Source organism: Delphinus delphis, chromosome 20, assembly GCF_949987515.2.
Source record: "Delphinus delphis chromosome 20, mDelDel1.2, whole genome shotgun sequence".
NCBI classification, from domain to species: domain Eukaryota; kingdom Metazoa; phylum Chordata; class Mammalia; order Artiodactyla; family Delphinidae; genus Delphinus; species Delphinus delphis.
In genome coordinates this window covers 5,472,984-5,489,007 of record NC_082702.1, presented here as the reverse complement: position 1 = coordinate 5,489,007, position 16,024 = coordinate 5,472,984, and the positions used below count along the sequence as shown (strand labels likewise).

General features: G+C 40.6%; 1 protein-coding gene and 1 long non-coding RNA gene across 2 annotated transcripts in view; both read right to left on the bottom strand.

The window, feature by feature from the left end:
* Window positions 1–14,483, bottom strand: part of LOC138413915 (uncharacterized) — a 34,680-nt gene extending 20,197 nt beyond the window's left edge. The window contains exon 1 of the long non-coding RNA XR_011246315.1: window positions 14,435–14,483. This is a non-coding gene — a long non-coding RNA (uncharacterized lncRNA). The remainder of the gene's footprint in view (window positions 1–14,434) is intronic.
* Window positions 1,272–14,135, bottom strand: LOC132416402 (zinc finger protein 665-like). Its single transcript, XM_069540249.1, has 5 exons — window positions 14,082–14,135; window positions 10,338–10,503; window positions 2,268–2,668; window positions 1,848–2,099; window positions 1,272–1,595 (listed from the first exon to the last, which is right to left on the bottom strand). The coding sequence occupies exons 1-5, from the start codon at window positions 14,133–14,135 to the stop codon at window positions 1,272–1,274; spliced, it is 1,197 nt and encodes a 398-aa protein (XP_069396350.1).
* Window positions 14,484–16,024: the final 1,541 nt, after the last annotated feature.

Below are 16,024 nucleotides of genomic sequence, written 5' to 3'. Positions count from 1 at the left end.
TACGTTGTTTGATTCCATCATGCAAAGAAATTGTTGCAGGTGCCTTTCAACCTTAACGTCCTAAAGATGTATTGTTAGTATTTGTTATGAAGTACCACAGTGAGGTGGCATAGGCTTGATAAGATAGAAAAAAATTCATTTAGAGTTTTAAAATGATTAAATTATGTTAATAAAACATGACAACTCTGACACATTTTGAGTAAAATGGTATCAAAGTGATAGTGGTTAAATGTGAATCCTACACATGTACACTGCATTCTGGGTGTTTTGATTAAGTTCTCCTTTCTGATAATTGTTCTCTTTAATTACTAAGAATAAGACTATATTTTCTCTCATCTTTGACATCAGCTATTTTCTTTGAAAAGAGAGGAGGACCATCATTTCTTCTCCATTATTTCTACCACATAAGCAGTCCCTACTAACCTATCATCCTATTCTCATGAAAATCTCAGTCTCATTTTTTTTTTTTTTTTGCGTTACGCGGGCATCTCACTGTTGTGGCCTCTCCTGTTGCGGAGCACAGGCTCCGGACGCGCAGGCTCAGCGGCCATGGCTCACGAGCCCAGCCGCTCCATGGCATGTGGGATCTTCCCCGACCGGGGCACAAACCCGTGTCCCCTGCATCGGCAGGCGGACTCTCAACCACTGCGCCACCAGGGAAGCCCAAAATCTCAGTCTCTTAATCTTAAGGACTGCTCTGTTTCAGCCTCAACTGGCAGAGTGTTGGTTTCTGATAATCCAGTGGGTCCTCTGTTGTACCAATAAATCTGTAGAAGAGGATCTGAAATTATTATGATTTACATCATTGTTTTACTCATTCAAAAACACAGTGTTGTTCGTTAAAATTCAGTGTCCTGTTCCTTCAGAAAACATGAATATGAATGATCCCCACCTAATACAAGTAGGCCCTTTTATCTTAATGATCCCTTAGCAGAGCCCATCATGGTAACACATAAAAGCATGTGATGAAGGCATAACATCAATAAATTTTTAACTTCAGGTTGAAAAACATCAATAATAATACAGCCTTTTCAAGAAACTTCATATAATAAAAGTATTTTTAAAAAGAGGGAAATGGTACATTTCCAAAGATCTCCTTGCTTTACCAATACCCATCATTTCATAAATTTGAAATGATTTTGACTTTTAATAACTGTGAAGAACTTAACATCTGAAATTGATTAATCTAGGACTAGAGACTTAGTCTCCCTAGTATAAGTTATCTGATTATAGCCCATTGTTTAAAATGGTTAATTGATTTACACCATTCATTACATTTCTAAGGGTTTCTCTCCAGTATGAATTCTTTGGTGAATCCTAAGGTCAGACCATTGTCTAAAGGCCTTGCCACATTCAGTACATTTGTATGACTTCTCTCCAGTATGCATTTTCTCATGACCCCAAAGGTGTGAACGTTTGATAAAAGCCTTACCACACATATTACATTTGTGTGGCTTCTCTCCAGGATGTATATTCTGATGTCTGGTGAGGCTTGAGTACTGCTTAAAGGCTTTGCCACACTCATTACATTTGTAAGGTTTCTCTCCAGTATGAATTCTCTGATGAATTGTTAGGTTTGAGTTTTGACTGAAGGCCTTGCTACACACATTACATTTATATGGTTTCTCTCCAGTATGGATCCTCTGATGTCGGGTGAGGCGTGAACACCAGTTAAAGGCTTTGCCACATTCATTACATTTGTACGGTTTCTCTCTACCATGAATTCTCTGATAATCCTCCAAGCTTGAGCTCTGAATAAAAGCATTATCGGGTACATTAGGTTCATGGTTTTTCTTTTCGGTATGTATTTTCTGATGTCTAGTAAGGTGTACGAATTGCGTATAGGCTTTATCACACTCATTACATTTGTAAGGTTTCTCTCCAGTGTGGTTTCTTTTATGTTTAGTTAGGCTTGAACACACAGTGAAGGCCTTGCCACATTCACTACATTTATAAGGTTTCTCACCGGTATGGATTCTCTGATGTTCTGTAAGACTTGAACTTTGGATGAAAGCCTTACCACACTCATTACATTTGAATGGTTTTTCTCCAGTATGAATTTTCTGATGTTTTACCAGACTTGAAGTGTGGATAAAAGCCTTGCCACACACAGTACATTTGTGTGGCTTTTCTCCAGGATGTACATTCTGATGTTTAGTCAGGTGTGAGCACTGCTTAAAAGCTTTGCCACATTCATTACATTTATAAGGCTTCTCACCAGTATGAATTCTTCGGTGAATCCTGAGGGTAGACCACTGCCTAAAAACCTTGCCACATTCAATACATTTGTACGGCTTCTCTCCAGTATGAATCCTCTGATGATCCCAAAGATATGAACGTTTGGTAAAACCCTTACCACATTCGTTACATTTGTAAGGTTTCTCTCCAGTATGAATTCTCTCATGACGCCAAAGGTCTGAACATTTGATAAAAGCCTTACCACATTCGTTACACTTGTGTGGTTTCTCTCCAGTATGAATTCTCCAATGATTTGTAAGGTGGGAATTCTGATTAAAGACCTTGTCACATATATTACATTTATATGGTTTCTCTCCAGTGTGGATTCTCTGATGTCTTGTGAGGTTTGAGAACTGTTTAAAGGCTTTACTACACTCATTACATTTGTAAGGTCTCTGCTCAGAATGAATTCTCTGATGACTAGTAAGGACTGAATGATGGATAAAAGTCTTTCCACATTCACTACATTCGTATAATTTTTCTCTAATATTTGTTTTCTGTTGCTGTGTAAGCAATGAAGGATACACAGGAATGAAGGAAGAAACCTTTCCATATGTGTTACAAATGTTGGTTTTGACACTAGGAGGAAATCTTTGAAGTGATGAAATTGAGGAACAAGTTTTGACAGACCTCTCAACTTGATTACATTCATAAATTTTCTCTTCAGTTTGAAATCTCTGCAATTCAGCCAGATGTGATTGAAAGCTTAATCCAGTTCTATTGTCAAAATGTTCTGGATACTTGTTTCCTGCATAAACTATGTTATTTTTTATTTTTAACAAATTCTTTATAAATGACTTCCTATTTTTTAAATATTGACCTGCACTTTTTCTTAAAGAAACACTTTGTTTTAAAGGTAAGTTAATCCAGGATTTGCTGTATTGTTTATCTTTTCTACCAGTGTGATTTATGTTATCTGTCATAAGCTCTCCTTTGGAATTTCTTTCTTCACATCCACACTTATTCTCAAATTCATACACAGTTCCCCTGACTTTGCTGAAGTCAAAATCCTCAATACCATGGCTTCCATGTCTTCCCAAGACCACTGATTGGTATAATTCTCTGTTATTAATGTTTTTCTTCTTTAATAATTCCTTGGTCAGAAAACTAATGGAGGTATCTGAAAGATAACCATAGTCTTCATATTAAGTAGAGTTGGAAGATGAATATTACACTAAAAGTAATACTTACATTGAAGAGATGAAAAACTTCTTAACCAAACTCTATAAATGTTTAAGAATAGAAAGTGAATAGAATCCTTTAATAAAATATACATGCATTTTAAATTATTTTAACTGAAGCCTACTTTCAAACACTCTAAAACCAAATCACTCACACTATGTAAACTTACCTAATCTATGAAAGTGTATTCTTTGACTACCACACCAAAGAACACACCAATTGGCAGTAGACAAATGGTTGTCTCATATTGAAGAGAAACAGGTATTATAAAAATGCAGATTTACTACATAAATTATTGCATGCAAATAAGTGCTAACGGATAGCACCATATGAAGTAATGATAAATAATCCAAAAAAACATAATGATTAAGATAAATACATGAAAATTACAAATTGAAAAACTAAAAAGGTAATAGCAAAATCAGGAAGAATTTAATAATATATCGGTGTGACAAAATATTCTGAATATCTACTCTAAAACTATCTATATTCAAGCAGAATAGGCATTATACAACATTAACAGTTGGTGAACTGCAGTCATACTCTATGCTAGCTACTGAAATCCATAATCTGTAAGTGACAATAAATAAAAAATTTTAATAAACCAAGATAAAACCAACAGGTAAATAGTAACCACAATTATACAAAATTACAGACTGTGGAAATCTAATGATTTCTCCCTTAAGAACAAGAAAAAGGACTTATATGCAAAGGAACACATAATGTGAGAATTGGAAAATGTTGTATAACTCAAAACTCTCCCAGGGCAGAGATGCTATGCAGGAGGCACTTATCAAACATATTTAGGGACTTCCCTGGTGGTCCAGTGGTTAAGACTCCGTGCTCCCAATGCAGGGGGCATGGATTTGATCCCTGGTTGGACTAAGATCCCGCATGCCGCATGGCATGGCCAAAAAAAAGGAAAAAGAAAAAACAACCATATATAAAGGGAAATGTATTAGCTGCTGACACTTGGGGCAAGAGATTAAAGTTGGAGCAAAGAGCAGACACATTGAAAAGCCAGGTTATAGTGGTTAGGATTCAGAGCTTTCACTGCTATGGCCCCCAGGTTCAATCCCTGGTCAGGGACTGAGATCCCACAAGCTGTGCAGCATGGCCAAAACAATGAAAAAACAAAAAAAAAACACAAACAAAATAAACATAAGATGCAGAACCGCAGATAAGAAGAAATCACATATACAGAAGAATTGCATATACGGAGGACTGACTATAAACTATAAACAGTTTTCAACTGTGCGGAGGGTCAGTGCCGCAAACCCCCACATCACCCAAGGGCCAACTGTATAGTAAAGGAAACAGGAAGGAATCAAAATTGTACGTTAGGAAATACCTATCTAACACAAAGAAGGCAGTAATGGAAGACTTGAGGGGAAAAGATATAAGACACATGGAAAACAAACAGCTAGTGACAGAGGTCCTCCTTTATCACTAATTACAGTAAATGTAAATGGACTAAACTCCAATTAAAGGGTAGACGTTTGCAGCAAGGATTAAAAAAATAGGATCCAACTATACAGGCCTACTTCCTTTTATTGCACTTCGCTTTATTGCACTTCACAGATATTGCATTTTTTTACAAATTGAAGGTTTCTGGCAACCCTGTGTTGAGCAAATATGCTGGCACCGTTTTTCCAAAAGCATTTGCTCACTTTGTGTCTCTGTGTCACATTTTGGTGATTCTTGCAGTATCTCAGACTTTTTCATTATTATTATATTCATTTTGGTGATCTGTGATCAGTGATCTTTGATGTTATTACTGTAATTATTTTGAGGTACCACGAACTGCACCCCATATAGACAGCTAACTTAAATCAGTAAATGAGTTGCGCTCTGATTGCTCCACTGACTGGCTATTCCCCCATCTCTCTCTCTCTCTTTCTCTCTCGGCCTCCCTACTCTCTGACACATAGCAATATTGAAATTAGGTCAAGTGTTCAAGTGAAAGGAAAAGCCACACATCTCTACATTTAAATCAAAAGCTAGAAACTACTAAGTTTAGTGAAGAAGGCATATTGAAAGCTGAAACAGGCCAAAAGCTAAGCCTCTTGCACCAAATAGCCAAGCTGTAAACACAAAGGAAAAGTTCTTGAAGGAAATTAAAAGTGCTACTCCCGTGAACACATGAATGATAAGAAAGCAAAATAGCCACATTGCTGATGTGCAGAAAGCTTTAATGGTCTGGATAGAAGACCAAACCAGCCACAACATTCCCTTAAGCCAAAGTCTAATCCAGAGCAAGTCCCTAACTCTCTTCTAAGAAGGCTGAAAGAAGTGAGGAAGCTGCAGAAGAAAAGTCTGAAGCTAATAGAGGTTGGTTCATGAAGTTTTAGGAAAGAAGCCATCTCCATAACATAAAAGTGCAAGGTGAAGCATTAAGTGCTGATGTAGAAGCTGCAGCAAGTTATCCAGAAGATCTAGCTAAGATAATTAATGAAGGTGGCTACACTAAACAAATTTTCAATGTACATAAAACAACCTTATATTGGAAGAAGATGCCATTTAGGACTTCCATATCTAGACAGGAGAAGTCAATGCCTGGCTTCAAAGCTTCAAAGGAGAGGCTGACTCTCTTGTTAGGATCTAATACAGCTGGTGATTTTAAGTTGAAGCCAGTGCTCACTTACCATTCCCCAAATCCTAGGGCGCTAAAGAATTATGTTAAATCTTCTCTGCCTGTGCTCTATAAATGGACCAACAAAGCCTGGATGACAGCACCTCTGTTTACAACATGGTTTACTGAATATTTTAAGCCCAGTACTAAGACCTACTGCTCAGAAAAAAAGATTCTTTTCAAGATATTACTGCTCACAGACAATGCACCTGGCCACCCAAGAGCTCTGATGGAGATGTACAAAATTAATGTTTTCATGACTGCTAACACAACATCCATTTTGCAGCCCATGGATTAAGGATTAATTTCAACTTTCAAGTCTTATTATTCAGGAAATACATTTTTTAAGGCTATAGCTGCCATAGACAGTGATTCCTCTGATGGAGCTGGGCAAATTAAATTGAAAACCTTCTGGAAAGGAGCCACCATATTAAATGCCATGAAGAGCATTCATGATTCACGGGAAGAGGCCAAAATATCAACATTTACAAGAGTTTGGGAGAAGTTGATTCCAATCCTCATGGATGACTTTGAGGGGTTCAAGACTTCAGTGGAAGTAACTATAGATGTGGTGAAAATAGCAAGAGAACCAGAAGTGGAGCCTGAAGATGTGACTGAATTGCTGCAATCTCATGATAAAACTTTAACAGATGAGGAGTTGCTCCTTATGGATGAGCAAAGAAAGTGGTTTCTTGAGATGGAATCTATTCCTGGTGAAGATGCTGTGGAGACCACTGAAATGTTAAATAAAGGATTTAGAATATTACATAAACTTAATTGATAAAGCAGCCGCAGGGTTTGAGAGGACTGACTCCAATTCTGAAAGAAGTTCAACTGTGGGTAAAATGTTACCAAACAACATTGCTTGCTACATGAGAGGAAGAGTCACCCGATGAGGCAAACTTCTTAGTTGTCTTATTCTAAGAAACTGCATCAACTATACTCCAATAAAAATGTTTAGAAAAAGAAAAGAAGGGCTTCCCTGGGGATGCAGTAGTTAAGAATCTGCCTGCCAATGCAGGGCACACGGGTTCGAGACCTGGTCCAGGAAGATCCCACATGCCACAGAGCAGCTAAGCCTGTGCGCCACAACTACTGAGCCTGCGTGCCACAACTACTGAAGCCCGCAGCCTAGAGCCCGTGCTCCACAAAAAGAGAAGCCACCGCAATGAGAAGCCCGCGCACCTCAACGAAGAGTAGCCCCTGCTCGCCGCAACTAGAGAAAGCCCGCATGCAGCAACAAAGACCCAACGCAGACAAAAATAAATAAATAAAATTTTAAAAAAAGAAATTGCTACAGCCACCCAACCTTTAGCAACCACCACTCTGATCAGTCAGCAGCCATCAAACATCCAGGTAAGACCCTCCACCAGCACAAGGATTATGACTCACTGAAGGCTCAGATGATCATTAACGAGTTTTAGCAATAAAGGTTTTTTTTTTTTGGCTGTGCCACACAGCATGAAGGATCTTAGTTCCCTGACCAGGAACTGAACGTGTGCCCCCCTGCAGTGGAAGTGCAGAGTCCTAATCACTGGACCGCCAGGGAATTTCCTAAAGTATTTTTAAATTAAGGTATGTACATTTTTTTAGACATATTGCTATCGTACACTTAATAGACTACCGTATAATGCAAACGTAACTTTCATATGCACCAGGAAACCAAAAAATTCGTGACTCACTTTATTGTGATATTTGCTTTATGGCAGTGGTCTAGAACCAAATCCACAGTATCTCCAAGGTATGCCTATGTTCTATATGTAGGAGACTCACTTTAGATACAAAGATGCAAATAGGTTAGAAATGAAAGAACAGCAAATGAATCTGTTATGGGATGAATTGTGTCCCCCCAAAATTATGGGGTGAATTGTGTCCCCCCAAAAATTGTGGTCCTAACATCAAATACCTCAAAATATGACTGTACTTAAAGATAGGGCTTTTAAAGGAGTAATTAAGGTTAAATGAGGTCAATGGAGTGGGCTCTAATCTAATGACTGGTGTCCTTATAAGAAGAGGAGATTACGACACAGACACACAGAGGGAAGACCATGTGAAGACACAGGTAGGAAAAGCCAGCCAGCCACAAGCTAAAGAGAATAACCTGGGATAACAACTCCGCTGACAACCTGATCTCAGATTTCTAGCTTCCAAAACCGTGAGAAAATACATTTCTGATGTTTAAGCCACACAGGCTGTGGTACTTTGTTATGGCAGCCCTAGCAAACTAATACAAATTCCACGCAAATAGTAACCAAAAGAGACCTGGAGTGCTATACTATTATCAGGCAAAATAAACTTTAAGTCAAAATTTTTTATGAGACATAGAAGGACATTATTTATTGAAAAAAGGATAACTCAGCAAGGAATTACGACAAATATGAACATATACACACCTAAACAAGAGGGCCCCCAAATATATGAAGCAAACACTGACAGAATTTAAGGAAGAAATAAAAACAGTTCTAGAATAACATTTGGAGACTTCCATTACCCCCTTTTAATAGAGAGTACAGCCAGGCAGAAGTTCAGTAAGGACACAGAGGATTTCAGCAAGACCATAAACCAGCTAGCTCTCACAGACATATATAGAACACTCCACCCAATAAAAGCAAAATACACATTCTTCTCTAGGTGCACATGGAACATTCTCTAGGGTAGACCATATGTTAAACCATAAAGCAAGTCTCAATAAGTTGAAAAAGACCGAAATCATACAAAGTATTTTCTCCGACCACAGTAGAAGGAAAATAGAAATGATTAACTTAAGGAAAACTGGAAAACTCACAAATATATGGAAATTTTAAAACACTCTTAAAACAACCAATGAGTCAGAGGTGATCTCACCAGGGAAATTAGAAAACACTCTAAGAAAGAAACAAAAGCACAACACACCAGAACTTAAGGTATGGGATGGTACTGCACAAACTCCCGCTGAGTAAAAGCAATTTTACTGCTGGATCAAAAGACCCACACCACTTCTGTTACACATACTCCTTGATGTGTGGCAAAAGCAGAACTGAAGAAATGGCTGGGGGTCCTAAAGAGGCAGAGGGGACTTGACATAGCCCCATGCACTCTCCTGGGGCCCCAGATGGCAATGTTTTCCCATCCCATGAGAAGGTCTCCCAAGTATTGAAATGGGAATGGAACCGGGAGAAGAACTGGGGCCAGGACTGGGGAGGCTTCAGCTCTGATCTGTGTGGACTGAAAACTGGGTACAGAATGAGACCAAAGAAGAAAGAGGACCTCTTATAACCAGCCCTCCCAGTGCCCCACAAAGAGTGTCATAGGTAATGATCAAAATTTTGCCTTGGTCTTTGCATGAGCTGGAGCACCCCTGGAGGCTGGAAGGATGAACTTTTACATGTCTGAAGAAGAAAGCAGAAAGTGGAAGGGAAGGGGGCTTCCCTGGTGGCGCAGTGGTTGAGAGTCCGCCTGCCGATGCAGGGGACACGGGTTCGTGCCCCGGTCCGGGAGGATCCCACGTGCCGCGGAGCGGCTGGGCCTGTGAGCCATGGGCGCTGAGCCTGCGCGTCCGGAGCCTGTGCTCCGCAACGAGAGAGGCCACAACAGTGAGAGGCCCGCGTACCGCAAAAAAAAAAAAAAAGTGGAAGGGGAGAAAATTTCCTTTGAGAGCTCACAAGAAATAAACATTTGTTTTCCCATAGAACTTTCCCACTTACAGGGACTTTCCCAAACTATTAATCGTGCGGCTTCCTCTTTGCCCCTCTGAGCTCTTACCAATGTTCACACCTTTGATACATTCCCACCAACTTTTTTCACTTCTTTCATTTTGTTCTCCACATTCTGGGGCTTTCTCCCTTGCTCCAAAATTTAAATAATATTCAGGTCAGAAAAAGAGTTTTCTGTTTATAAGAGAGGAACATAATGTGCTGCGGCTTTTCCAGAATACAATTCTAGCCCTTTGTTCTTTTGAGAGGACGTTACAGATGTGTCTAAAAAAATATTTCACAAATCTCTTCACTCACTGTCTCATTCTGAGTGCTTAAGGAGCATCTTTTAAAAAGATAACCTAGTTGTCTTCCAAGAACTACTGAATGAAAACTACAGGGATAAGAGTGGATCCAGAATTGGAAATTTTTTAAAGTTTGCCATAAGATTTTGTTTTTACTCATCTTCTGAAGCCACTACTAATCTGATGTGTGTGACCATCTAAAGAGAGGGGAAGGTTAAACTCCAGATGCTACATTATCCTATGTTTCATTTCATAGTCAACACAGCTTCAATCTCAGTCAAGCAAGGCAGGGGTTCTCAAGAGACTCACTAGGGCAGATCCCAACTTCTGGAGGGGTGTTATCCTCACCCAGGGAGAGCAGGTTCCTGTAGGTCTCCAACATCACGTCCCTGTACAAGGCCCTCTGAGCAGGGTCCAGGCATTCCCACTCCTCCTGAGAGAATTCTATGGCCACATCCCTGAATGTCAATAGTCCCTGAAATAAAAAACATGTTTCACTAAGAGACCATGGGGAGAGTTCTTGTCTTCACACAAAATGTGAGTAGGAAAGAGGTGTAGGGATTGATTCCGTTGAAGTGACAGATCATTTTGAGTAATTTATATGTCCCTAATTTTATTATATTTTCCAGCAGAGGATATCAGATCCACTGAATCACTGTAGATTTCTCATTTTGAGGACAATGGAAGAAATATACAAATGAAATTATTCAACACAGGATTGTTTATGTGGAAGAGATACATATTATGTTCTACACACTAAGTGATATTCAGTACCTGGATGAGCTAGAGTATGAGTGGTATCTTCAAGCATGACAGAGTCCACATACATGCAAAAACATAAATACAGGTCTATCCATTTAACTCAGATATTCAGCCACCAACAAAAGTCAAGTGGAGTTTATTCCACTAATAAAAAAAAAGGTGATTCAAGATGAGGAAATTTACTAATGTTGTAGGTTAATTTAGCAGATTAAATAGAAAAAATGTTTATCATGGCAGTAGACCTTTGAAGAAATACTGGATGATTACAATTATGCCGGGCTTCCCCGGTGGCGCAGTGGTTAAGAATCCGCCTGCTAATGCACGGGACATGGGTTCGAACCCTGGTCCGGGAAGATCCCACATGCTGCAGAGCAACTAAGCCCATGTGCCACAACTACTGAGCCCACGTGCTGCAACTACTGAAGCCCGTGTGCCGCAACAAGAGAAGCCACCACAATGAGAAGCCTGTGCACCGCATAGAAGAATAGACCCCACTCACAGCAACTAGAGAGAGCCCGCGTGCCACAAAGAAGACCCAATGCAGCCAAAAAAATAAACAAATAAATAAAATGATGCCAAGTAGGGATAAGCAACAAGGTCCTACTGTATAGCACAGGGAACTATATTCAATATCCTGTGATAAACCAGAATGGAAAAGAATATATATATGTATAATTGAGTCACTTTGCTGTACAGCAGAAATTAACACAACATTGTAAATCAACTATACTTCAATAAATTTTTTAAAAAGTGGATATGGTAAACTAACCCCCCCAAAATTATGCCAAATAGGAAATTAAAGGAACTGTTATTAAGCAAAACTATTTCACCGAGCATCATAATCACTGGAAGCACTAGAGGCATTTCCACTAAAAGGTAAGGCTGAGGCAAGTGGGCCAGCAGGCTCCTGCCATTCACCACTGCACAGGACACCTAAGCTGGAGCCAGAAGAGGGAGAAGCAAATTCCCATTAGCGATTTTACTGTGACACCTATTCATAAGACATATGTGATGAAATTTTAAAAACTTTACTGAAGGATGTAACAAAGACGCGATCCAAGACCCGCAAACCTACTTTTCGCTGGAAGATGTGGTGGCGTAAAGACCTCAGGGATTTAGAAATTCAGAGCAATTCAAAGGTGAAAGAAATGTGGGATTTCAAATAAAAAGTCTGCATTATATTTAGGAGACAGAAATTTTTTCTTTTTCTTTTAAATTTTATTTATTTATTTATTTTTGGCTGTGTTCGTTGCTGCACGCGGGCTTTCTCTAGTTGCGGCGAGCGGGGGCTACTCTTCGTTGCGGTGCGCGGGCTTCTCATTGCAGTGGCTTCCCTCATTGTGGAGCACGGGCTCTAGGTGCACAGGCTTCATAGTTGCGGCACGCGGCCTCAGTAGTTGTGGCACGCGAGCTTAGTTGCTCCGCGGCATGTGGGATCTTCCTGGGCCAGGGATCGAACCCGTGTCCCCTGCATTCGCAGGCGAATTCTCAACCACTGCGCCACCGGGGAAGCCCAGGAGAGAGAAAATTTTGAAGAGAAAAACAAAATGGTGGGCCTTGCCAAATTACATGTGAAACTATTGACATACGTGAATGTGTGTGTGGGGGGTATGCACAGTGTGGGTAATATCTGAAACTAACATGAATGAAATAAAATAGCTGCAAGATATACACAAAAAAGCCAAACTAGAGATTTAGTTAAATCCAAATTAAAGACGTAATTATAAACAGGAACGATTAGGACTATGCGGAACACAATATTTTAAAATTATGCGAAGGGCTTCCCTGGTGGCGCAGTGGTTGAGAGTCCGCCTACCGATGCAGGGGACCGCGGGTTCGTGCCTCGGTCCGGGAGGATCCCACATGCCGCGGAGTGGCTGGGCCCGTGAGCCATGGCCGCTGAGCCTGCGCGTCCGGAGCCTGAGCTCCGCAACGGGAAGAGGCCACAACAGTGAGAGGCCCGCGTACCACAAAAAAAAAAAAAAAAAAATTATGCGAGGTGAGGCCTTCTCAAGCAAGATCAGAAAGCAGAGGGCAAGAAGGAAGGATTTATGTTTCACTGCAAAGAAATGCTAAACTAAGAAGGATACCAGGGCATGTGTAAAGAATTAAACTACAAAATATAAAATAGCTTTAAAATATATATCAAAAGAAAACTGAGCAAAATTCCATGTTTTATTTCCATAAAAGAATGAACTTGACTCACAAGTAGTTGGAAATGGAAATACAAAGGATTGTCATTTTCCCCCAAATTTTCAAAATACAAAAAGAATACAGTATCAAGTTTTGCTTACACTGAGGAAAATCTCACATGTTGGTGGCGGGGAGGGAACCTTTGCAGTTTTAGGGGAGGACATCTGACAAAATCTATCAAAATATGAAATGCACCATTCTTGACCCAGAGAAATCCTCAGACATCTGCAGAGACGTCAGCCTGCTCCAAGGCAGCCACTGACACGTTCTTTATGTCAGCAAACAATTGTAAAGGTCCCATGAGTCTTCATCAAGAGAGAGTTCCAGTGAAGATCAAGCTGTATCTGTGTTTACTCATGTGAAAACCACTTCTAGACACATGCTGTGTATGTTTTTTAAATTTACAGAATAAAATATTACAACAAACATTCAATGAAGAATTTTTCCTAAAATTGCATAATGATGTGAAATGCAATCTTACAAGATCTGAGCTGAGTCTTGCCACAAAACCTACAACAGTGGTTCCCCACTGAGACATGAGGCATGGAGATAGGGAAGGGGATGCTTTACATCCTAGTACCTAAGCTGCTGCTTTGCTGGAAGTTTGAGCACCATATATCTATCTCACATGATGCTTAAAATAAAAGAATATAATATTTATTAATAACAGTGGAACCAGAATTTGGCTACAGCCTCTCTGATGACAGGAATAAAGTTGTGGCTCCATGTCTTGGCTGAATTATAATCATTTTTACCTAAAACACCTGCTGCAAGATAGTCCTTGCGGGAACACCGTGGTCCCTATGGGATGGATGTGCTGAGAATAATTTTTTAAACCTCTTAATGATAGATATTTCGATTGACTCCGTATTTTAAAATGAATTATCGAATAAAACATCCTCTATCACTGATGTCTGTTTCTGAACTTTCTTCTCCATTCATGACGGTAATGGAGAACATTAATGATTAATGTTTTGGAACCAGAAACACCATGATTCACTTGTTTAGCTCTGAAAGCATTATAATGTCAGGCAGAGCTGGTTTCCTCTTATCACTCTTCTTTTCCAGAATTTTCCAACTATTCCTACACATTAGTACATGACTTATAGGTGCAGCTTCTTTATCCTGGTTGACAGAGAGCAGACAGTGCATCTAGATGGGCTCCTAAGCAATTCCTGCCACTGAATACCACTGACACCCTGTCTCCAGTCCATGGGTGTGAAGCCCTGCTCAGGACTACACCCAGTGGAGCCTCTTCACAAGTTCCAGGTCACTGGGTCATGGGGAGACGGGATCTAAGTGGAGATGACAGGCCCTGAAGGAAGGACCTGGGTGGGTGTGACTGTACAGGTGTCAGGCAGGACACTTCAGAGTCAGATAAGATTAGTGAGTCCAAAAAAGGGCATTTCAGGAAGGACAGACAAAACAATCGACTGAGAATATGACTTTACCTGAGAAAGAGCCATTCCTGACTCCTGTTCTTTCCTCTCCCTCCTCTTCCAGATTTCTTCCTCAGGCAAAGATCAGTCTTGAGAAGTCAATCCTGAGTGTCAAGAATAGGCTGTTTAATGCTTAGAATCGACACACGCCCTTCCTGAGTCATGGCCACACACACAGGGAGGACCTCAGCATGTGGAACAGACAGTCCTCTGCTGCCCACTGTACCAGGAGGGACTCAGGACAGTAAACTCCTACAGAGACCAAGAGGTGAGTTTTCCCACCCTTTCCTTCAGATCTCACTCCCCTCCTGAAGCCCCCACGTATGCTGTAGCAGGGGGACTCGGGGCTGGACGGACCCTCCCCTTGGTCACAGACCAGCCCTGATCAAACTCCACTCAGAACAGAGCCCCCTCACCTCTCTGGATCATGGGCTGATCTCAGCTTCATAAATGGAGGAGCCAGAGCCTTGGTGCTCAAAGCTGGGTACAGATCAGAATCACCGGAGGCACTTTAAACATTATGGAGGTTCCATTCCACGTGACTATTTGAAGGGGAATCTCTGGTCAGGAGGCACAAAAGATGTATCTGCAAAACGCCTCAGCAATGTACTGTGATGCCAGAGATGAGCACCACTCAGAGGAGGCAGGACCAGCCCACCTCCCACCTTGTGCTCTGCTCTCTCCTGGGGCCTCGCTGTCACGCGCATCCACCCAGGGGAAGGGGACGGGGAAGGGGAAGGGAAGCAGCAGAGAAACATGCAGAGCAGGCGATATGGACCGGAAGTAGGGGTGAGGGAGTGGCTGGAATGTTATTAGGGGGGCGGGGGAGGAGGGAGAAGCCAGAGAAGGTGCCAGTGAGAGGTGATAGCAGAACAAAGACCCGAGGAAAGAAGGGATTTTGCCACCTGCAAGTGAAGGGTCAGAGGCCTCTAGGCAGAGGGACACCATGGGAAGGCCCTGAAGTGGTAGTGTCCCAGAAAGGGCAAACAGGCCTGTGTGGCTTCAGTAGGGTGAGTGAGGAGGGGACGAGTAGGAGAAAAGATCAGAAGGGTATCAGAGGTACAAATGAACTTATTTACAAAACAGAAATAGACCCACAGACACAGAAAACAAATGTATGATTACCAAAGGGGAGAGCGGTGAGGGATAGATTAGGAGGTTGGGATTAACATATGCACACTACTATATGTCAAACAGATAACCAACAAGGACCTACTGTATAGCACAGGGAACTGTACTCAATATCCTGTAATAATCTATAAGGGAAAACAATCTGAAAAAGAATATATATAATATGTATATAATATACAACTGAATCACTGTGCTGTACACCTGAAACTAACACAACATTGTAAATCAACTATACTTCAATTATATATATATATATATATATTTTTAAAGGGTATTAAAGAAAGCAGATAAGAAAGGGCTGTGGTCTTCAAACCTTTTCCCCCATACCCCAGGAGATTTTAGAACCATGTATTATTCCCTTATCCATTTTAACTAAATATCTATTTTTAATTTTTTTTTGTCATTAGTTAAAACACTAGCGAGTAAAGCAATGTATATTTTTAAAACATGCTGAGATGCTCACCTAAGCCC

What these genes read in the sequence shown, in the direction of transcription:
- LOC132416402 (XM_069540249.1), bottom strand. Translation starts at nt 14,135, where the DNA reads ATGCACTGTCTGCTCTCTGTCAACCAGGATAAAGAAGCTGCACCTATA. An exon ending in AAGCTGCACCTATAAGTCAT is followed by an intron (nt 10,504 to 14,081) that starts GTACTAATGTGT and finishes TTTTTATTTCAG; the next exon opens with GGACTATTGACATTCAGGGA. An exon ending in AATGTATTGAATGTGGCAAG is followed by an intron (nt 2,100 to 2,267) that starts GTTTTTAGGCAG and finishes GTGTGTGGCAAG; the next exon opens with GCTTTTATCCACACTTCAAG.